Below are 23,986 nucleotides of genomic sequence, written 5' to 3'. Positions count from 1 at the left end.
GACCGGACCAAAAAAAAAAAATACATGAGCATTGTCACCCCCTCTCGGGCAGACTCTCATCCCCAATTATTTACCAAAAAGCTGGAAGTGGAGCTCTGACTCAGGTGGTAGAGCACTAGCCTGGAGCAAGAAAACCTCAGGAACAGTGCCTAGGCCCTGAGTTCAAGCCCTACGACAAGCAAAAAACAAAACTAAGGATCCTATGTCTTAGTTACTATTTGAAAACGCACACAAACGTATTTTCAGAGAAACAAGCAACAACAACAACGAAACTTGTATTTCGGACACTATTATACCTCCAGACATACGGTGTAAACGGCTTGTCTGGCGCTGGGATGGACCTATGGGGGGGGGGGATTTAAATCATGGTAAACTTTGAGGGTTACATGAACATCTTTACACCTCCATTCCACCCCTACCCTGAAGCGTGGGCCTAGCACCGTGCGTGGCTTTCTCTCAACACCCTCGTGCTTATTAAGAGGCTCCTTGACCCCTGAAAAGCCCTGCAGATCTGTTGGCGTCGGGGCGGCCCCCAGAGGATTCTGGGAACTAGGGTATGCCCAAGAGACAAAAATGAAGAGAAAAACGTTACCACAGAGTGCGCGGCAGAGAGGTTGAGTTCTTGTTGCTGAGCGATTTCCCAAATCTTCCCAGCACGCCCACCCCCTACTCCAACCCAGTAGGCCAGCGCCCTCGTATGAGCCAATCAGCAGGCTGTTACTTTTCCATGCGGACCAATCACGAAAGAGCTTACTTTGAGCGGGAAATCCTCATAAGCTGTGGGAGAAGGAGGTCGGCCAACCGTCCATTCCTAGCCTCGTCTCCGAGGGGTTAACACAGTCGGGAGTCGGTTGCCCATTGGCCGGGCAGCAGGCCAATGAGGGGTTCTAAGCGAGATAGAGGCCCCAAAGGAGGGGGCGAGACAGGGCACAGCCGGCCGGTGCCCAGGCGCGTGCCAGGACCACGAGTCCACCGCAGGCGATATAACGGCCTTTCTTCGGCCCCACCTTCCCCGCTCCAGCCCCCCACCCACGGACCGGCTCCAGGCAGTGCCCGGGGCGGCGGCACCAGCGGTGGGGTGCGGGCTGAGGGAATCGGGCCTCGACGCCCTCCCTCACTCCCGTACCCCAAGGAGCTGTACTTGATCCGGAAAGTGCTGGGGGGCCCCATGGAGGTGAGAGGCGGAGACACCTGCTCACCCCCTCACCCCCTAGGCCTGAGGGAGGGACCTGAGGTAACGGGTCGGAATGGACAGGGCCCCCCCCCAGGGGTGTGGGTGGCCAGGGTCACAGGATGGTGACCCAGAGCAGAGGCTGGAGGAATGAGCACGGTCCCCTAGGGTTCCCTCAGGAGGCTGGAGTGGGGGTGGGGAAGGGGAGAACCCCCGACGGGGGGTGTCCGGGCTGTGCCTTGGGGACTACCGGAGGTCGCGGCTGAGGCTGGGGGCCCACTAGACACCTCGAATTAGGCCGCCCCCCCACCCCCACAACCTGAGGAGCCTGCAAGAACGGCCTGTCATGGCGTTAAATGAAGTAACGCTGGGGGAGGGGGGTGGGAGAGCGTGACTGGACGAGGGCCTGTCATGGCGTTGAGCGCCAGGACTCCACGCAGAAGGGCAGGTGGCGACCATGTCCTGTCATGGCGTTGAACACCAGGCCTCATAACGCGGGCGGGGGGTTGGGGGTAAGAGGGAGCGACCATGGCCTGTCATGGCGTTGGGCCTGTCAAGGCGTTAGCCGCAGTGCCTCCTAACGCAGGGTGGGGGTGGGGGCACGACGGCCCCCCTGGCGTTGGGCCCTGTGCTTCTTAACACAGGTGGCCCAGAGCAGAGAGAGGATTTCTGGGACATGAAAGGAGGGACACTTTTTGCGCCCCCCCCCTCCCCGGGAGAATTAGAGCATTGTCAATAGGATAATCAGCGCGAAGGGTCGCATGGTCCTTTCTTTGCCTATCACTGTGCATGGTGGGTGACCTGCTGGCTCGCATGTCCCATTTTCTCCTTTTGAGCAGCCGAAAGTAGCGTTCCGGGGAGGTGCGAGTCGCTGCTGGAACCTCAGTGTGGACCCCAGCAGTAGACTGTCCGATGTGTTCAACAGCGTCATGCTCACAGGTTCTGCGTCCTTCTGCGATTGCTACAAATCTCAGGTCCGTTCAGAAACTTGCCCTTATTGATACCGTTTATTCTATATATGGTTTGCTTAGCCAGGCAATTTCATAGTCAGCCTGGCTTTCCTTCCTTCATTCCTTTTTTTTTTTTTTTCTAGGTACCAAGTTTGAATTAAGGGCTGTCACCCTCCTTAGTCTTGGCTTGCTCAGCTGGAGACACACCTCCAGCACAGGGTGTTTTCTTTTAGTCAGTCATGAGGCTTGAACTCAAGGCCTGGACACCATCTCTGAGCTTTTCGCTCCAGTGTTCTACCACTTTGAACCACAGGGCCACTTCTGGTTTTTTGGTGGTTACTTGGAGATAAAAGTCTCAAGGATTTTCATGCCTGGGCTGGGTTTGAACCTCAATCCTCAGATCTCAGCCTCCTAAGTAGCTAAGATTACAGGCATGAGCTACTGGTGTCCAGCTCTCCAGCTGGCTCTCCTTCTGCCACTTAATTTTGTATTTGAACCAGTTCTGGGGCTTTAACTCAAGGCCTGGGTGCTGTACCCTAGAGTCTTCTGCTCAAGGCTAGTTGTTGCTCTATCACTTGAGCCACAGCTCCACATCCAGCTTTTTGCATGTTAATTGGAGATAAGAGTGGCCAGACTTTCCTTTTTGGGAGGGCTTGGAACCATGATTCTGAGATCTCAGCCTCCTAAATAGCTAGGATTACGGGTATGATACACCAGCACCCTGTTGCTGGTTTTTTTTGAGATGAGTCTTGTAAACTTTTTCTCCTGGGCTGGCTTCCATCCATGATCCTTTAGAGCTCAGACTCTTAAATAGCTAGGATTATAAGGGTAAGCCATTGAAACCCACCTTTTCCCCTGTGTCTGTCTGTTTCTCTCTTGACCACTTCTCTCTTCTTCTTCTCCCCTCTCCCCTCCCTTCTCCTGTCTCCTCCTCTCCTCTCCTCCCTTTCTCCTCTCTTGTCCTCTCCCATCGTCAGCTCTCTTTTTGCCTTTTTCAGTCTTGTCTCTCCTGCTCTCCTCTCCCTTCCCTTCTCCCCTGCCTTCCCCTCTCCAGCTTTCTCACTGTTGTTCTGTATAGCTCTCTTGATGTTCTCTTTTCCTTCCTCTCCCCTTCCCTCTCTCCTTTCCCTCCCCTTCCTTCTCCCTTCCGCAGTTTTTCTATTTCTGTCTTCTTGTCCTGTTTTCTTTTCTTTCTTCCCTTTCCTTCCCCTCCCCAGCTTTCTGTCTGTGGGTCTCCTTTTCTGTCTTTCCTGCCCCCACTCTCATCTCCCCTCTTCCCTTCCCTCTCTCCTCCCCTTTTTTCTCTTCCCTCCCCAGCTCTGTCTGCCTTTCCCTCCCACTCCTTCCCTTCTACTCTACTCTCCCCTCTTCCCTCTTCTACAACTTTCTCTCTCTCTCTCTCTCTCTCTCTCTCTCTCTCTGTCTCGTGTGTGTGTGTGTGTGTGTGTGTCCTGGGGCTTGAACTGAGAGCCTGGGCACCCTTTAGCTTTTTTTCTCAAGGCTAATGCTCTACCACTTGAGCCACCTTTTTGGTAGTGGAGATGAGAGTCTTGCAGACTTTGTTGCCTCAGCTGGCTTCCAACCATAATCCTCGGATCTGTTTCCTGAGTAGCAAGGGTTACTAACCTGAGCTACTAATGCCTGGATATTTCTGTTTCACTTTCTCCCTTGCTTTCCTCTCTTCTCTTTTCTCCTTTCCTCCCTTCTCCCCCTCCTTCTCTTCTTCTCTCCCCTCCCCAGCTTTTTTTTGTCTTTTTGTTTGTCAGTTGGGCTTGAACTCAAACCTGGGCAATATCTAACATTTTTTGCCCAAGGCTAGCGCTCTACCACTTTGAACCACAGAGCTACTTCTGGTTTTCTGATGGTTAGTTGGGGGAGTGGGGGTGGGGTGGAAGAGTCTCACAGACTTTCCTGCCTGGGCTGGTTTTGAACTATGATCCTCAGATCCAAGCCTCCTCAGTATCTAGGATTATAGGCATGAGCCACCAGTGCCTTCCTTTTAATAGTATTTTTAATTACAAGATGCCCCACTGAAGGCATAATTTTGTTGAGCATTAAATTAGGTTTAGAGCCAGGTACCAGTGATTCACACTGTAATCCTCTCTACTTTGAAGGCTGAGATATGAGGACTGTAGTTTCCCAGGCAGGAAAGTCCATGAGTTTCTCACTTCCAATTAAAGCTGGAAGTGTAGCTATGGCTCGAGGGGTAGAGCACTAGTCTTGATGAAAAAAGCTTAGGGGCAGCACCAAGGCCCTGAGTTCAATCCCCAGTACCACCCCCCAAAAAGTTAAGCTTAGAGTAATGCAAATATTTATTTAAAATTATTTAATCAGATATTAATATTTATATCATTAATACTTTGAATTTTAGCAATATATAGAAATAAAATATTTAACTAGGTGCTAGTATCTCACATCTATAATTCTAGTTATTCAGGAGGCAGCAATCCAAGGATTACTATTATAAGACAAGTCACTCCAGTTAACCAGCAAAAAGCTGATACTGGAGGCATGCTCAAATAGTAAAGCACCAACCATGAACAAGCAAAAGGCAAGCAAGCCAGAGACCCCAAGTTCAAACCCTCATGCTACCAAGAATAAATACATAAATAGGATAAGTCTTTTTTTTTTTTGTTCTATCATGGGGCTTAAACTCTGGGCTTGGATGCTGTTCCTGAACCCTTTAGCTCAAGGCTAGCACTCTTACCACTTGAGCCACAGCACCACTTCCAGTTTTCTGGTGGAGATCAGAGCCTTAGGGACGTTCTTTGCCCTGGCTTGCTTTGAACTATGATCCTCAGATCTCAGTTTCCTGAGTAGCTAGGATTACAGGCTGAGCCCTAGCACCAGTCTATTAATAAGACTTATTAAGCTGGGTGTTGGTGGCTCAAGCCTATAATCCTAGCTACTCAGGAGGCTGAGAAGATCGATGGACACGGGCCACCAGGTAGGGAAGTCCTTGAGACTCTTATCTCCAATAAAATACTCAGAAAAAGCTGGAAACAGCAAAAAGAGGCTCAGAGACAGTGGTTAGGCTCTGAGTTCAAGCTCCAGGACCAGCAAAAAGAAGAAATCTTATTAATTAAAAAAAAAAACTTACCATGAAATTCTATTGATGTAGATTTTATTGGCACTTTTAACTAAAAACCCTTATGCTTCTCTCTAACTTAATAATTATAAGCTATATACAATGTGTAGGTTCAAATAGTATTTGTAACCAAAATTTATACAAATATTGTAAAGTCTGTTGAGATTCTTATGTTAGACAACTGGGAGTTATAAAGTTTCATATTTTGTTGGTATAGTATAAACTCAGTATTGTATATTTGTTAAGATTGTGTCTAGTGGGCTGGGAAGGTGGCTCAGTGGTAGAGTGCTTGCCTTGCATGCATGAGGCCCTGGGTTCGATTCCTCAGCACCACATAAAAAAAGCCAGAAGTGGCTCTGTGGCTCAAGTGGTAGAGCGCTAGTCTTGAGCTGAAGAGCTGAGGAACAGCACCCAGACCCAGAGTTCAGGCCCCATGACTGGCAAAAAAAAAAAAAAAAAGATTGTGTCTAGTAAGAAAGAATTAGATATGCTTTGAACATTTCTTTTGGCCAGGCGTGGGTGACTCATACCTGTAATCCTAATTACTCAGGAGGCTGAGATCTGAGGATCACAGTTCAAAGCCCACTCAGGCAGCCAAATCCAAGAGAGTATCTCATCTCCCATTAACCATCAAAAAACCAGAAGTGGAGCTGTGGTTCAACTGGCACTAGCCTTGAGCACAAAAATGGGACATTGCCCAAGCCAAGTTCAAGCCCCAGTACCAGAGAAAAAAAGTCTTTTCTTCTTATACAAATATAGATATAGATATGAAAATACTATTTTTAGTTGGGTGCTAGTGGCTCATGCCTGTAATCCTAGCTACTCAGGAGGCTAAGATCTCACGATCAAGGTTCAAAGCCAGCCCAAGCAAGAAAGTCAATAAGACTATCTCCAACTAACTACCAGAAAACTAGAAGTACTTCTGTGGCTCAAAGTGGTAGTGCACTAGCCTTGAACAAAGGAACTCAGGGATAGCCCCAGGCCCCAAGTTCAAGTCCTGAACCAACAACAACAAAAAGAATATCCTTAAAATTTCCAAAGAGATAACATTTTACATATCTTTTCATTTTGATTTACTTGTTTGGCAGTACTGGAGTTTGAATTCCAGGCCTGGTGCTTGCTAAGCAGTCACTTTCACCATTGAGCTATATCATCAGTCCTGAGTTGTTGTTGTTGTTGTTTTGTTCTTCTTATTATTATTTTCTTATTATTATTATTTTGGGTCCGGTCGTGGGCCTGAACTCTGGGCCTGGGCACTGTCCCTCAGCTCTTCAGCTCAAGGCTAGTGCTCTACCACTTTGAGCCACTTCTGGCTTTTGTTTTTCTGCTTATGTGGTGCTGAGGAATTAAACCCAGGGCCTCATGCATGCACAAGGCAAGCGCTCTACCACTGAGCCACCTTCACAGCCCTTATTATTATTATTGCCACTCCTGGGACTTGAACTTAAGGCCTGGGTACTGTCTATGAGCTTCTTTTACTCAAGGCTAGCACTCACTTAAGCTACAGTGCCACTTCCAGCTTCTTCTGTTTATGTGGGACTGAGGAATCAAACTGAGGGCTTCATGCATGCTAGGCAAGCACTCTTATCATTAAGCCACATTCTTAGTCCCTGTTCATTATTTTTAAGATAGGGTCTCAATTTCTGCCCAGACCTGTACTTAAGTGCCTGGGCAAAATCAATCTATGTTAGGTTTCCTGGTAGCTATGTGTGAGCCATTACATCTAGTTTTTGGTTGAGAAATGAATCTGGAGAACATTTTTCTGGATAGGCTGACCCAAATTGTAATCCCAACAATCTCAGCCTCCCTAGTAGTTAGGATTACAGGCATGAGCCATTGGCTCCTGGATTTTCTACTTTGTGCTGGTACTGGAGCTTGAACCCAGGCCTCTTAGTCTCTCTGGCTTATTTGCTTAATGCTAGAGCTCTACCATTTGGGCCATACCTCCACTTATAACTTTTTTTTTTTTTACTAATCTATATGGGGGTGGGAGTGGCTGGCTTTGAACCATGACCCTCAATTCTTAGCCTCTTGATAGCTAGAATTACAGATATGAATCATCAGCAACCTGAGCCAGAAAAAATTTGGTGTTAAAGTCTACATTTAAATATGATAGCAGATCTTAACTACCACCTCTGTTACTTCTTTTGATTTCTTGCTATTTTGCTAATACTCTGTAAAAAATAAAGTTTTGATGTGTCAATGTACCAACATCTCTTTAAAATTTCAGAATGAAGACACTGTAGACCTAAGACAGACCTATACTCCACTTTCTTCATCAACAGAATATACAAGTTCTATAGATTCTTCACTTTTCTATGCACCATGGTCTAGTTATGGCGATGATATTAAACAACCTTCTAATTCTCAGATCAGTGTAAAGAACAGGTAAATTAATAAATTATGATTTCTCAAGTTAATCTTACGTGTGTGTGTGTGTGTATGTGTGTGTGTGTGTGTGTGTGTGTGTATGCACACGCGTGCCAGTCCTGGGGTTTGAATTCAGGGTATGGGTACTGTCCCTGAGCTTTTTGTGCTCAAAGCTAGTGCTCTACCACTTGAGCCACAGTTCTACTTCTAGCTCTTTTTAGTTAATTGGAGATACAAGTCTCATGGACTTTCCTGCCTGGGCTGGCTTTGAACCATGATGCTTAGACCTTAGTCTCCTGAGTAGCTAGGCTGTAATAGGTGTGAGCCACTGGCACCTGGCAAATATGGTATTTGTGTATGTGTGTATGTGCCGTTCCTGGAACTTGAACTCAAGGCCTGGGCAGTATGTCTGAACTTCTTTGCTTAAGGCTAGCACTCTACCACTTAAGCCACAGCTCCAATTCTGGGTCTTTTAGTAGTTGATTGGAAATAACAGTCTCATGTACTTATAGACTTTCCTGACCAGACTTCCTGACTAGGGTAGCTTTGAAACAGAATACTCAAATATCAGTCTCCTGAAGCTGGGATTACAGGCATGGGTCACCAACAGCCTAGATAAGATAAATGTGGTATTTTTAAGTTTAATTATATAGGACCTAAAATGTATTAGACCTGTTTCAAAATCAGCATTTTTCTTTTTTTCTTTTTGCTAGTTGTGGGGCTTGAACTCTGGGCCTAGGGCGCTGTCCCTGAGTTCTTAGCTCAAGGCTAGCGCTCTACCGCTTCAGCCACAGCGCCACTTCTGGTTTTCTGGTGGTAAATTGAAGATGAGTCTCAGACTTTCCCACCCGGGCTGGCTTTGAACTTTGATCCTCAGATCTCAACCTCCTGAGTAGCTAGCATTACAGATGTGAGCCACCAGTGCAGGGCTCTCTCTTTTTTTTTGGGGGGGGGGAGTCAGTTGAGGGCTTGAACTCATGTGCTGTCCCTGAGCTTTTTCGGTCAAGGCTAGCACTCTACCACTCCAATTTTCTGGTGGTTAATTGGAGATGAGTCTCATGAACTTTCCTACCTGGGCTAGCTTCAAACTATGATCCTCAGATCTCAGCCTCCTGAGTAGCATGAGCCACTGGTACTCAGCAGCTTCCTTCCTTCCTTCCTTCCTTCCTTCCTTCCTTCCTTCCTTCCTTCCTTCCTTTTTTGGTCACTCCTGGTGCTTGAACCTCAGGGTCTGGGCACTGTCTCTGAGCTTCTTTTGCTCAAGGCTAGCATTCTACCACTTGAGCCCACAGCACCATTTCCAGATTTTTTCTGTTTATGTGGTACTGAGGAATTAAACCCAGGGCTTCATGCATATTAGGCAAGCACTCTACCACTAAGCCACATTCCTAGCCCCAGCATTTTCATTTCTTAGATCAGCATTTTTCAGACCTATTTACTAGGGAAAAAAATATTTTGTTTTTGTTTTTATGTGATACTGAGGGATCCAACCCAGGGCCTCATGCATGCTAAGCAATTACTCTACCACTAAGCCCCTTTCCCAGACCTGCCCCCCACTCCCAGAAAAAAATATTATAGCATAATTTTATGCTCACAAAACTTTTAGTAAAGCCTATACTAGGCAGTTATTTTTATTTTTTTATTTTTGCCAGTTCAGGAGCTTGAACTCAGGGCCTGGGCACTATCCCTGAGCTTCTTCTTTTTTTTTTTTTTGTCAGTTGTGGGGCTTGAACTCTAGGCTTGGGTATTATCCCTCAGCTCTTCAGCTCAAGGAGAGCACTCTACCGCTTGAGCCACAGCGCTACTTCCGGTTTTCTAGTGGTTTATTGGAGATAAGAGTCTCATGTACTTTTCTGCTCGGGCTGGCTTTGAACTGCGATCCTCAGATCTCAGCCTCCTGAGTATCTAGGATTACAGGCATGAGCCACTGGTGCCCAGCCCTGAGCTTCTTTTGCTGAAGGACAGCACTCTACCACTTGAGCCACAACACCACTTCTGGCTTTTTTTGTTTATGTGGGACTGAGGAATTGAACCCAGGGCTTCATACATGATAGGCAAGCACTTTACCACTAAGCCACATTCCAAGCCCTATTTTTTAAAATTAGAGAAAAACTTTAGTAAATATATCTTTGTAAAGACAGCAGATTTAAATTTTGGTCTGGAGTGGGCAGTACTGGGGTTTAATACTCGGTGCCTCATATTTATTAGGCATATGCCTTTATAATAATAATAATAAGATGATGATGATGATGCTTTTAAATTTTTTTCCTGTTCTGGGGCTTGAACTCAGCACTTAGGTGCTGTCTCTGAGTTATTTTATCTCAAGGACAGTGTTCTGCCATTTGAGCCACAGCTCTACTTCGTTTTTGTTGTTTTGTTTTGTTTTGTTTTTTGTAGTTACTTGGAAATAATCATCTCATGGACTTTCAAACCACAATCCTCAGATCTCAACCTCCTAGCTAGGAGTATAGGCATGAGTTACTGGCTTGGACTTGAAGTTGTATTTTAAAACCAAACATTACTTCTAGGAAGGAATTATGCAAAAACTATATGAAGTAAAGGATACCAATTTTCCATGTGTTTGTGGTTTTTATATTTTGTGTTATTTGGACAATATTAGTTACTAGCAAGGATTTCAGGAACATGGAACTCCAACTAATAACTACTTGGGGCCCATAAGCTGTCACATTTAAGGAACCAACTGCAAAATTCTCATGGTAGCTAGGAGGACCATACAGCAGTTCACTTTTTAAATTTAGTATATAGTACAGTCACAGAATTAGAGCAGTGGGTTTATGTTCTCAAACCACAAATGAGGAGACTGAGCAAGGTGTTAAAATAATGATGTATAACAGGACCAGACATGCTTTCAGGAATGTCTCAAACATTGTACATCAGAGATTTATGCCTTGACTACCTAAAATAAATAGCATGACTTATGGGAAAATAAGAGATAAACATACAAACTAGACACAGAATGGATCTGAAATAATGAGAAGTATTTATAATAGGATAAACATTAGGCCAAAGTAGAACATATTCTTGAGTCCTTCCCTTCCCCATTTTTGAGAGTTGTACTATGTGGCCCAGGCTGGCCTTGAGCTCTTGATCCTCCGGCCTTAGCCTACTCAGCCCGCTAGAAATATAGGCTCATGCCACTACATGTAGCTCTTTCCCTCTTTATTTGAAATAATGGTTTGGAAGTAGTCCGAATATCTTGTAGAAAAATAATGGTAGAATATATCTAGAAGTAGAAATCAATACATTGGGGGCTGGGAATATGACTCAGTGATAGAATGCTTGCCTTGCATGCAAGAGGCCTGGGTTCAATTCCTCAGCACCACATAAGCAGAAAAAGCCGGAAGCGGTGCTGTGGCTCAAGTGGTAGAGTGCTTAGCCTTGAGCTGAAGTGCTGAGGGACAGCACCCAGGCCCAGAGTTCAGGCGCCATGACCAGCAAAAAATAAAAATCAATACATTGTATTTTAATGCAAATAAAAGTTTACATATGATATTCATTTATAGGATTCAAACGGAAAGAAATGACTATGGCAGTGAAACAGACTTATATGGACTTGTATCTAACATTTTGGAAGAACAAGATAAGTCACAGACATATTTTGCTGAAGGGTTGGTATATTATATAAGCTTTATAGTGTATAATAATAGGCTTTTAAATGCACTTATACTAGGTTACCCTGTTTCTTATCTTGGAATATTATTTAATAGTAGATCATCTGACAGTAGATAAACTAATTCAAATATTTTTCTCTAAGAATCTTGATTTTCTGCAGTAGTTGTCATACAATTAGAAGTTCAATCTAAGATTTTATTTACTTAAAATCTATCACCTGAAAAATAATCAGTTAATTCTCTTGAGTTCATGGGCTAAATTCCAGCTGGGCACTGGTGATTCATACTTGTAATCCTAGCTACTCAAGAGGCTGAGATCTGAGGATCTAAGTTCAAGGTCAGGAAAGTCTTTGAGATCTTTTTGTGTGTGTGTGGGGGGGGGGATCAGTCATGGGGCTTGAACTCAAGGCCTGGATGCTGTCCCTGAGCGTTTGTGCACAAGGCTAGTGCTCTACCACTTTGAGCCCAGCTCCACTTCTGTTTTCTGGTGGTTAACTGGAGATAAGAGAGTTTCGTAAGCCGGGCACTGGTGGCTCACACCTGTAATCCTAGCTACTCAGGAGTCTGAGATCTGAGGATCATAGTTGGAAGCTAGCTCAGGCAGGAAAGGCCATGAAATTCATTATCTCCAATTAACCACCAGAAAACAGAAGTGGAGTTGTGGCTCAAAATGGTAGAGCACTAGCCTTGAGCAAAAGAGCTCAGACCTGGAGTTCATGCCCCAAGATGATGGGGAGGAAAAAGGGTCTCATAGACTTTGTTGTCTTGGCTGCTTGATCCTCAAATCTCAGCCTCTTAAGTAGCTAAGACTATAGGGCTAAGTCACAGGGTGCCTGGAATCCTTGAGACTCTTTATCTCCACTAAAACACACACACACACACACACACACACAAAGCCAGAAGTAGAGTTGTGGTTCAAGTGGTAGAGCACCATCCTTAAGCATAATAGCTCAGGGATGGCATTCAGGCTCTAAATTGAAGCCTCAGGACTCCTCCCCCCCCCTGCAAATTAGTAAGAGTGCACTCTAAAATAACAATAACATAGCTGGGTGCCAGTGGCTCCTGACTGTAATCATAGCAACTCAGGAGGCTGAGATCTGAGGATCAGGGTTCAAAGCCAGCCTGCAGGAAAGTCCATGAGACTCTTATCTCCAATAAACCACCAGAAAACCGGAAGTGGCCCTTTGGCTCAATTGGTAGAGTGCTCGCATTGAACTGAAGAGTTGAGGGACAGCACCCAGGTCCAGAGTTCAAGCCCCATGACTGACAAAAAATAAATAAAAATAAATGAAATAACAACAATAAAGCTGGGCACCAATAACTCCTAGATAGTCAGGAGGCTGAGATTTGAGAACTGTGACTCACAGCCAGCTTGGGCAGACAAACCTTGAAAGACTCTTCTTTCCAATTAACCAGTAAAAAGCCAGAAGTGTAAGTGTGGTTCAAGTGGTACCAGCTGTGAAGCACAAGAGGTCTAGAGCTCAAGCCCAAATATGTTTATATTAATTACATTAACCAGTAAAATAGTGCCATAGACACAGGAGTAATGCATGTGCTACGATGATGTTGTGACAGCTATGATCTCACTAGACAACCAGAATTTTCCAATTTCACAATAATCTTAGACTTCCATCATATTTGTGACCCATGGTTGATTGAAACATCTTTATTTAATGCATGACTGTATCTTTAGAGTGTATAACACATTTTGTGTGATAAAAGAATTATTTGAAGATAATGGTAACTTATATAAGTCAGAGTTAGGAAAGATTTGAGGATGGTGAGGATAAGAGAATATAATATTTCTGAAAATGTTTTTTACCTTTCCACTTAAGATTTAAAGTTTTTAGAACTTAAATTGTAATTATAATTATATTTATTTGTTATAGGACCTGTTCCTCCAATTTAAAGTCAGTTTGGCCAATGAACACAAACAGATTTGTAGATCACCATGACCTCTTAACAGAAACCAAAAGGCCAATAGATCCAGCTATCTCTCAGCAAGCTTTTTATAGTGGTGAATCTGTGTCAGCAGTGGAAAAGCAATACCTGCATAGTAGTAGTCTCATACCACAACAAAAAATAGATGAACTTTATCATGGATTTACTGGTTTAGACCTTGAAGAACAATGGATGTACCCTGCACGAAATGATCATTCTAACTGTTATAATATACAGACAAGTGATACAGCAAAGGCAACATTCCAAGAATATCCATTTATGAAAAACTGTTTTACACCACAAACTGGTCTGTTTGATATCATGAAAGAATCAGGAATTGATACTTACACTTATGGAAGAGATAAAATATGTGCTAAAAGTCTCGAAGCACCATTACAGCAAAAAAGGGCAGAGATATTTCTTTCCCAATTTAATAGATACAATGAAAATGCAGAATACTGTAGATACCCAGAATATGCTCATCCTAATAAGGCTAAGCTTAATAAATGCTCAAGTTTTAGTATCCAAGATGGTAAAAAATTGTCCAATGGCACATCTGAAACACCAACTGTAGAAGCAGATGCGTACACAAAGCTATTCCAGGTTAAACCAGCAAATCAGAAAAAAATGGAGGAGGCCATACCTGACCAGCAGAATTTTGCATTTCCAAAAACCACACCACATTTGGCAGAAAAACAATTTGCAAAGGAAACAGCATTTACTACTGATTGTGGCTTAAAATCAGAATATGGACTAAAACCTCATACAGCTTGTCCAGCTAATAATGATTTTGCTAATGTCACAGAAAAGCAACAATTTGCTAAACCTGATCCCCCAAATTCTGAGTATTTTAAATCAGTGAATTTATTATCAAACTCAGCAATATCTTCAGGAGGTATCAATTTAAGTAGACCATCTTGGGTGAATGTTCAAACAAAAAATAGCACTCCTATTCCTTACCGAAATCAAGGTAACTTGATCAAATTAAATAGTCATTTAAGTGCAGCTTCAAAAAGTTCTAACCATTCTTCAGATTTCCCCCAGCTATTATCCACAAATTTAACCCCAAATAGCAATCTATTTCAAAAGTATTGCCAAGAAAACCCTTCAGCATTTGCTAGCTTTGATTTCAGTTACAATGGTGCAGAAAGAATCCAATCTGTCAATCACATGGAAGGACTGACAAAGTCTGGAGAAGAAAATCTCTTCGAAACGGTTACAGATAAAAAAATAAAGCAGCCAAATGGATTTTGTGATAACTATTCAGCTCAACAGTATGGGATCATTGAAAATGTAAACAAACATAATTTTCAAGCCAAGCCCCAGAGTGGACATTATGATCCTGAGGAAGGTCCAAAGCATTTAGAAACCTTATCTCAAAATTCCTATCAAGATCTGTTGGAGTCACAGGGTCATTTTAATAGCCACAGACAAGGAAGTGGAGACAGCAATATTAATAGCCGTGTGAATCGCACACAGGCCTCATGCTTTTCTAATAATTATATGATGGGAGATTTAAGGCATAATCAGGGTTTCCAACAACTTGGTTCAAATGGGTTTCCACTAAGATCTGCTCACCCTTTTGGCCATTCAGTTGTTCCACTGTTGGATTCCTATGATTTGTTTTCTTATGATGACTTAAGCCATTTATACCCTTATTTTAATGATATGATGTATGGTGATAATTCCTTTTCTGGTTTCGTGCCAACTTTTGGATTTCAAAGACCAATTAAAACCCGTAGTGGACCAGCCAGTGAACTACACATTCGTCTAGAAGAGTGCTATGAACAATGGAGAGCATTAGAAAAGGAGAGAAAAAAGGTAATGAGCTATCCATTTAGATGGATCCATTGTGGGCCAAGAGTTCTTAACCTTTTTTTCCAAGCTGAATTCTTCTACAATGTACAGTATTTAAGTTAATTGCCACAAGGAATTAGCTAGGTTACTTAAAGACTAAAAGCTTGAGGCTTTAAAATAATAGGTATCTATATGTTAATTTTTAGTTTGTCTATGAAGTAGATTTCTTTCCTTATTCAATTAAAACTTTGAAATTTTTTTAGTATTGAAGTGTTGGAGGATTAATGTATTTTATATGTATTAAGTATTATAGAAAAATACTGTACTACTATGTTTTTTTATACAAAGACAACTTCTATTTAAAGGAATAACTATTTCTTAGAACTATGAAAAATGTTAGCAGTTGAATCATATTTGCAAAATTCAACATAAAAATTATATAATTTTTTACAGACTGAATTAGCCCTTGCCAAGAATTATCCAGGAAAAAAAGTATCTAGTACTAATAATACTCCAATTCCAAGGCTGACCTCCAACCCATCTAGAGTTGATCGTTTAATTGTGGATGAACTTCGAGAACAAGCCAGAGTAAGCCATAAAAACATCCATAATGAATTTTTTTTTAATTGATGAGTTTTTAAAACATTTCAACAAGTTAAACTTCTAAAAGATTTTTAAAATCACATTTATATAACTGAAATACGTTTTCTTCACATTTGGTTCTAAAGCTAGATTAATATTTAGACAAGGAAAAATAGTTTTACTCAATGATTTGAAAAGTACTTGAGATTAGTCATGATGGTATAATCCCAGCTACTCTGGAGTTCAAGGCTGGCCCAGGTAAAGTTAGCATGGCTCTATCTCAAAAATAAAATTTTTGTTGTCGTTCATGGGGCTTGAACTCAAGGCCTGGGCACTGTTCCAGAGCTTTTGCATTCAAGACTAGCACTCTACCACTTTGAGCCACAGCTCCACGAGATCCTATTTTCTGGTGGTTAATTAGAGATAAGAAAGAGTCTCTTGGACTTTCCTGACTGGGCTAGCTCTGAACCTCCATCCTCAGCCTCTTGAGTTGTGAGGATTCCTTACAGATGTGAGCCACTGACATCCAGCTACTAAAATCTGTTTCTAAAAAAGAGAGTAAACCCTTAGTAATAGCAATAAAGTAACATTTTTTGATTAATTTGTTTTAAAGGCAGGTGAGTTGTGGGTACAGCTCAAGTGGTAGAGCACTTGCTGAGCAAGCTGGAAGCCTTGGTTTTTGAATGGGTTAGGAGATCACTTGCATGCAAAAGGGTCTGGTTCCATCCACAGTACTACAAAAAAGAAAATATTTAAAATAATTTAAATAGTTCCTCTTCAAACTCCCATTGCAATGTAGCTAATCCTTAAGAGAATTTTTTTAAAGCCCCTTTGAATGATATTTATAGGCAACATCTCCCACTTTTTAGTCTTTTAGAGACCATTTTTAAGCCTCCACATTAATTTTACCAGCAGTTAAATACACTGGGGGGGTGGTGAGGAGGGGTTCAACTCAGGGCCTTGAGTTTACTAGGTAAACTCCTTGAGCCACACCCCCAGTTTAAAGTCCCATGTCTTTTTTTCTTTTTCTTCTTTCTTTTTTTTTTATTTTGGTCCATCGTGGGGCTTGAACTCTGGGCCTGGGTACTGTCCCTCAACTCTTCAGATCAAGGTGAATGCTCTACCACTTGAGCCACTTCTGGTTTTCTGTTGGTTTATTGGAGATAAGAATCTCAGACTTGGGGCTGGGAAGGTGGCTCAGTGGTAGAGCATTTGCCTTGCATGCTCAAGGCCCTGGGTTCGATTCCTCAGTACCACATAAGAAAAAAGCTGGAAGTGGCGCTGTGGCTCAAGTGGTAGAGTGCTAGCCTTAAGCTGAATTGCTGAGGGACAGCGCCCAGGCCCAGAGTTCAGGCCCCACGACCGGACCCAAAAAAAAAAAAAGAATCTCACAGACTTTTCTGCCCAGGATGGCTTTGATTTGGAATCCTCAGATCTCAGCCTCCTGAGCAGCTAAGATTACAGGTGTGAGCCACCAGCGCCCTCTAACGTTCTTAGTTCTACATACTGAGTATTTTACTGAGCATCTGTATAGTTCCAAGCATATAAAATTATAGCTATCTAGGGATTTTTCTTTAAAATTTTTTAGTTTACCTTTCAAGGATCTGGCTGCCATACAGTGGGAAGAAAATATTGGACAGTTAGAGTAGATAGATTTCAAAGAAAGTTGTCAGGAGAAGCATTCATTCCAGGGCTTTTAGTTACTTGGTTTTCAAGTGTTTTTTTGTTCTGTTTTGTTTTTTGTTTTGTCAGTAACTGAATGCCAAATTTTAATTCTTAAATCATTTGATTTAAGATGATTTACCTGATACTCAGATTCTAATGAATCAAAAATTGTCTTCTAGGGCTGGGAATGTGGCATAGCAGTAAAGTGCTTGCCTAGCATGCATGAAGCCCTGGGCTTGATTCCTCAGTACCACATAAACAGAAAAAGCTGGAAGTGGCACTGTGGTTCAAGCAGTAGAGTGCTAGCCTTGAGCAGAGAGGTTCACGGACAGTGCCCAGGCCCTTAGTTCAAACTCCAGGACCGGCAAAAAAAAAAAATCTCCTATACACTTTTCAAGTTTAGAATCTGAAATCTTAGACATAAAACATAGTCCTCGGGGCTGGGAAGGTGGCTCAGTGGTAAAGTGCTTGCCTTGCATGTATGAGGCCCTGGGTTTGATTCCTCTGCACCACATAATCAGAAAAAGCCAGAAGTGCCGCTGTGGCTCAAGTGCTAGAGTGCTTGCCTTGAGTTGAAGAGCTGAGGAACAGTGCCCAGGCCCAGAGTTCAGGCCCCACAACAGAAAAAAAGTAAATAAATAAAAAATAAATAAATAAAACATAGTCCTCCTATTGATCTCATGTGTCCAGTCCCCTTTTTAAAGCTTCATTAACGAAATGATTGAGACATTTTTAATTTTAATTTTCAGTAGAAGCTTTGACAATTATATGTATATATTTATATTTATAATTGCCTTGTAAATTTGTGGGGGGGGTGGGGGTGGTATGCACGCACGTACCCCTTTCTTTCAGCTTGAACTCAGGGCTTGGGCTCTGTCCCTGAGTTCCCTTGAGCTTTTTTTTTTTTTGGGGGGGGGTCCGGTCCTGGGGCCTGAACTCTGTGCCTGGGCACTGTCCCTCAGCTCTTCAGCTCAAGGCTAGTGCTCTACCATTTGAGCCACAGCACCACTTCCGGCTTTTTTCTTTTTTCTTATGTGGTACTGAGGAATCGAACTCAGGGCCTGGATTTTTTTGCTGGCTAATTGGACTCTCATAGACTCCTGCCTGGGCTGTCTTTGAACAGCTACCCTCAGGTCTCAGCCTCCTGAGTAGCTTTATCAGTGTAAATTTCAATCAAAGTTTCCTATATAATGGGTTCTTTAAAACTATCATTTTAGGGGGCTGGAAGGTGGCTCAGTGGTAGAGCGCTTGCCTTGCATGCCTGAGCCCCTCGGTTCGATTCCTCAGCACCACATAAGCAAAAAGGAAAAAAGCCGGAAGTGGCGCTGTGGCTCAAGTGGTAGAGAGCTAGCCTTGAGCTGAAGAGCTGAGGGACAGCGCCCAGGCCCAGAGTTCAGGCCCCACAACCGGATCCAAAAACAAACAAACAAAAACAAAAAACTATCACTTTATTATTTTAATCTGAATATTTCTGATTTCCAAAAGGAAGATTACAGGCCTAAAAAGCTTAAGAGCATGCTGCATTCAGGATTAATCACCTAATGCTTGTCTGTTTCAACTTCTTTTGCTTGAGATACTTCCTAACAATCTATTGACAGGCTATTCTCTTATTTGACAAAAACAATATTAAGCCTTTTATTTGAATATTTGACCTTTTATCATTACTGCTATATTCTCAAAAAGTACAAAAAGGGTTCCGGATTTAGCTCAGTGGAAGAGCACGTGCCTGGCAAGTACAAGGCCCTGAGTTTGGTCCTCAACTCTAGAAAAGAAGTTTTAGGGCTGGGAAGGTGGCTCAGTGGCAGAGCGCTTGACTTGCATGCCTGAGGCCCTGGGTTTGATTCCTCAGCCCCACATAAGCAAAAAGCCGGAAGTGGCACTGTGGCTCAAGTGGTAGAGCGTTAGCCTTGAGCTGAAGAGCTGAGGGACAGTGCCTAGGCCCAGAGTTCAGGCCCCACCACCGGACCCCCCTTCTACCCCCCCCCCAAAAAAAGAAGAAGTTTTAGAAGCCAGGTGCTGGTGACTTACACCTGTAATCCTAGCTACTCAGGAGGCTGAGATTGGCAGCAAAGTCCCTGAGACTCTGATTTCCAATAAAACACCAGAAAACCAGAAGTGGCGCTGTGGCTCAAGGGTTAGAGCAATAGCCTTAAGCTGAAGAGCATAGGGACAACAGACATGCCAAAAAAAGTTTTATAATTAAGACAAATTGGACTGGGAAGGTGGCTCGATGGTAGAGTGCTTGCCTTGCATGCATGAGCCCCTGGGTTCGATTCCTCAGCACCACATAAACAGAAAAACCTGGAAGTGGCGGTATGGCTCCTTGAGTGGTAGAGCACCTTGAGCTGAAGAGCTGAGGGACAGCGCTGAGGCCCAGAGTTCAGGCCCCATGACCGGAAAAAAAAAAAATTAAGACAAGATGATTTAAAAGACTGACTTTCTACTAGGGCTTTGGCTCATGCATGCAATCCAGGCTACACAGGAGAATGAGATTGGGAGGATTGTCGTTCTAGGCCAGATTGGGCAAAAAAGATTGCAAGATCTATTAAAAAAAAAAAGGCTAGGTCAGCACCAGTGGCTCATCCTGTATCCTAGCTATTGAGGAGGCTGAGATCTGAGAATCTTAGTTCAAACCCAGACGAGGCAGGAAAATCTGATGAGATGTTTATTTATAGTTAACCAGCAAAAAGTAGAGGTATGGTTCAAATTGGCAAGAGTGCCAGCCTGGAGCGAAAAAGCTAAAGGACAGCACCATGGTCCCAGTAAGGACACACAGACAGACAGACAGACAGACACACACACACACACACACATGAACGACTAAGTAGAGTACACCTGTCATCCTAGTTCTGTAGAAAGCATAAATAAGAAGATAGTGGTCTAGACGAAAAGTAAGAAGACCCTATCAAAAATTAATAAAAGCAAAAAAGGCTGGGGACATAGCCCAAGTGGTAGAGCACCTAAAAAGGACAAGGTCCAGCAGTGCCATCTCAGTACTGCCAAAGAGAAAACATGACTCAAAACTTCCTTTCCAGTAGTTTCTCCTAGCATATTACAATATAGTAAGCATTCCTGTATATTGCATCATTGTTATTGTTTTCATCTTTTTTTCGAAGTTTTACTTTGCTTTCTTTTTTTTTTCTTGCACACAGTGTGGTTACATGCTTTACCAAAATTTTAAATGTTTCCCTCAGGTTGTGACTTTATTAGGCAAAATGGAACGTCTCCGAAGCTCTCCTCTTCATGCTAATATCTCTACTGCCCTTGATAGACACCTAGAGTCCATTCACATTGTACAGTCACGTAGAAAAGATGAAATTGTTAATGCTTCAAATCGGCAAAGGCAAGGAGTGCCTAGATGCCAAGATGATAGAGGTATATATTAATGCAAATTATTTTGATAGCCATGTGAGTATTTGATAAAGCAATTTGAATGTTAATAAAATTAGATTCTTAGATTAAAAGTTTAACATTTACCTAAAAAATTGGTAAATGATCTCAACATTATTTGCTCCAAAAATACTATATTTTATTTTGTTAACTTTATGCATTTAACTAGAATACCTGTCTTAAGACATAGTCTGTATTTTACTCAAAGCATTGTTATTGTCATATATTCTCAGAGAGAAAGTACCAATATTTTAAAATAAAATGGTAGCGGGGCGCTGGTGGCTCATGCCTGTAATCCTAGCTACTCAGGAGGCTGAGATCTGAGGATCGTGGTTCAAAGCCAGCCTGGGCAGGAAAGACTGTGAGACTCCTATCTCCAATAAACCACCAGAAAACCGGAAGTGGCACTGTAGCTCAAGTGGTAGAGCACTTGAGCTGAAGAGTGCAGGGACAGCGCCCAAGTCCAGAGTTCAAGCCCCACAACCGACCAAAAAAACAAATTAATAAATAAAATAAAATAAAATGGTAAAAACAAAGTACTGCCAGGCACTGGTGGTTCATGCCTATAGTCCTAGCTACTCAGGCTGAGACCTGGAGGATTATAGTGCAAGGTTAGCCTGGGCAGAAAAGTCTGCAAGAGTTCCATCCTAAATTAACCAACAAAACACCAGGCTAAAGGCTCACATGGTAGACTGGCAACTGTGGACAAGCACATTGAGCAAGTGTGAGGCCCTGAGTTCAAGCTAAGGTATCTGGGAAAAAAAAAAGTACTTCATTTAGCTCAATTAGCTACCCTTTTTATAAAAGTAGTGTTCAATTATTTAGTAGCAATAACTATGGACTTTGTAAGAGCCAAGGATATTTAAATGGTACCAAATAAGGAATAATGCTGAATATTTCTTTTACAGATGTTTTTGCCCTTGCTTCAGCAATTAAAGAGATGTGTGTGGCTACTCGGAAAGCACGTACTACCTTATGGTGTGCACTGCAGATGACCTTGCCAAAAACAGCGAGTACAGCTGGCCAGTCAGATGTAGAAAAGGCTTTCCAAGATGTTGTAAACTGTGAAGATAGAGTCCATGAAAGCATAAGTAGTAGCAATCCAACAAACCAGAGAGGTGAAGCAAACAAACATTAAAGAAATGCCAGTAGAAGAAATAGTTTAAAAGCTGATAAGTAAATGTATCAAGACATGCTAAAGAATTTTAATGAACTTGTCAAACTTTCAGTACATTAATTTTCTTTCAGATTTAAAGTTAATACCTTAATGAAGTCTAACTTCTATTTAAAACTCTACTTGGAATGAATCAGATATAGTTTAAAGTGAACTCAAAGGAAAAGTTGATTGCTCTTGTCAGAGTTCTGAGTAGTCAAAGATAACAATTTAAGGTAAATTAAATATTTCCTAACAGCTAAAATATTGCTTATATCCATTCTGCAGTGCAGGTATATGCAAATACAAAATTCTTCTAGGAGATAAGTTTTATTTAGTTCTGCCTTAGTAAGTGTAATTCCAAATAATGAATCTAAGTGACTGTAACCCAATTATGGTTACAGTTTAGAAACCAAGACAAGTTTTGATTGTGATATAAAAGTGTTTTCCTTACAAAACTGGATAATACCTAGGAAACAAAGGAAAACAGGGATAAGCCTAATATTCATGTAAAAATTTAATGTTTAAAATACTACAATATTTATAAATTTGAAATCTTAGTGCTTAAGTATTTGGAGGGAAATGCATCTGATTCTCCTAAATTAGTGATAAAAGTGCCAGTGTAAAAACCATGCAAGTTACTGAATATAAAACCTGTTCAAATCATTTGTGTATATTCTTTAAAATGTAATTATACTATCAATTATTAAATATTTCCAATTTTAAAGTATTTAAATTGAATCAAAACAAAACATTTCCTTTATCTGGATCTTTTAGACTTTATGCACAGTAACTAAAATAATGACTATTGTTTTAATACCCTTAGTTTGCTGTCTTTTATGAGGGTATCACGAAGTTCTAAAATGTACTTTTTAAGGTTAATCTTTAACTAGTTTAGTTTGCAATTGGTTAGTGTATATTTTGTGTAGTTGTGTTTACTAGTTTGCTTCTCCATTTTTTTTTAAAGAGCACTTGAAAGCTTGGCCTTTTCTGTTTCTCATCATTTAATATCTTTGTATTGAATGTAATTTATTCATTAATATGAAATGTTGGTATTATGTGACTCAGAAGATCTTGGGTTTTAACATTTCTAGCATGAGTTAAACTATAATGTACTGATGAAATTTAATTGAAATATCCTTCACTAGAAACACTGATGTTTAAAATGTTGGTGTTTTCCTTAGTTTTAGAAATCCTGGTATATAAAAAAAAAAAGAGTGTAATCACACCACATAAATTTTGTTCAGATGATGTGCGGAAGAAACTGATTGAGAATGCAGGCGTAACTGTAGGGAGAAACATTTTGATCACTGATGAGCCTTAGAACTACTGGATGAATTAAATGGAGGGTAGTCAAATAAAATAGATCACACCACAGTCACTGCATAGAAAGTGGTTAAGTTTGATTTAAGACATGTTGGATGTTATGAAAACAAATATTGTACTGAATTTAGTCTCAGAAAAAAATAAATTACTTTGTTGAAAATATTTGGTTTTACTTTTTTATATTTGTATTCATTTGTGTATGTGCATGGGGCTTGAGCTCAGGGCCTGTGCACTGTTACTAAGATTTCTTACTCAATGCTCGTACTCTACCACTTGAATAACAGCTCTACTTCTTGATTTCTAGTGGGTAATTGGAGATAGGAGTTTCACAGACTTTCCTGCCTAAGCTGGCTTTGAACTGCAATCCTCAGATCTCAGCCTCCTGAGTAGCTAGGATTATAGGCATGAACCAGAGGTGTCTATTAGTGTGGGTTTTTTTTTTTTTTTGGTCAGAAAACCAACTAATTTCATTTAACTGGTAAGAACCTATGCTAAATTTTTTTAATTTAATTTTATTTGTGAACATACTGTACAGAGGGGTTACAATTACATGGGCAGGATAATGCGTGCATTTCTTACCAAGCATTGCAGCCTCCTCCTTTGGTTTACCCTTCACATCCCTTCCCAGCCTCTCCCCTCCCCCCCCCAACCTATGCTAAATTTTATTAAAATAATGTGGCAAAATAATGCAATCCAGATACTCTTAGATCACATACCTGATCACCGTCAAAGAGAAAACTCTTTACTTTGCATTTACTACTGTTCAGGCAAACCAGAATGAATCTGGATGACATTGATGCATGATGTGAGGTTTTTGGTTGTATTGGTGGTGGTGGTTGCTTTTTCTTTGAGTTTGTCTTCTTAGGGGAGTAAAAGGGAGGCGCAGAAAGGGAGGGTGAACAAGTATAATCATGCTATTCA

At 41.8% G+C, this 23,986-nt stretch overlaps 1 protein-coding gene across 1 annotated transcript; it reads left to right on the top strand.

Moving 5' to 3' along the window:
• Window positions 1-1,168: 1,168 nt before the first annotated feature.
• LOC105997541 (chromosome unknown open reading frame, human C17orf104) lies at window positions 1,169-21,724 on the top strand. The gene is made up of 8 exons (XM_013031984.1): window positions 1,169-1,234; window positions 2,011-2,145; window positions 7,440-7,597; window positions 11,104-11,208; window positions 13,101-14,973; window positions 15,403-15,537; window positions 20,391-20,571; window positions 21,495-21,724. The coding sequence occupies exons 1-8, from the start codon at window positions 1,169-1,171 to the stop codon at window positions 21,722-21,724; spliced, it is 2,883 nt and encodes a 960-aa protein (XP_012887438.1).
• The last annotated feature ends 2,262 nt before the right edge of the window (window positions 21,725-23,986 follow it).

Source organism: Dipodomys ordii, unplaced genomic scaffold, assembly GCF_000151885.1.
Source record: "Dipodomys ordii isolate 6190 unplaced genomic scaffold, Dord_2.0 Scaffold147, whole genome shotgun sequence".
In the NCBI taxonomy this organism is placed as follows: domain Eukaryota; kingdom Metazoa; phylum Chordata; class Mammalia; order Rodentia; family Heteromyidae; genus Dipodomys; species Dipodomys ordii.
This window is presented reverse-complemented; position numbering and strand designations above follow the sequence as displayed.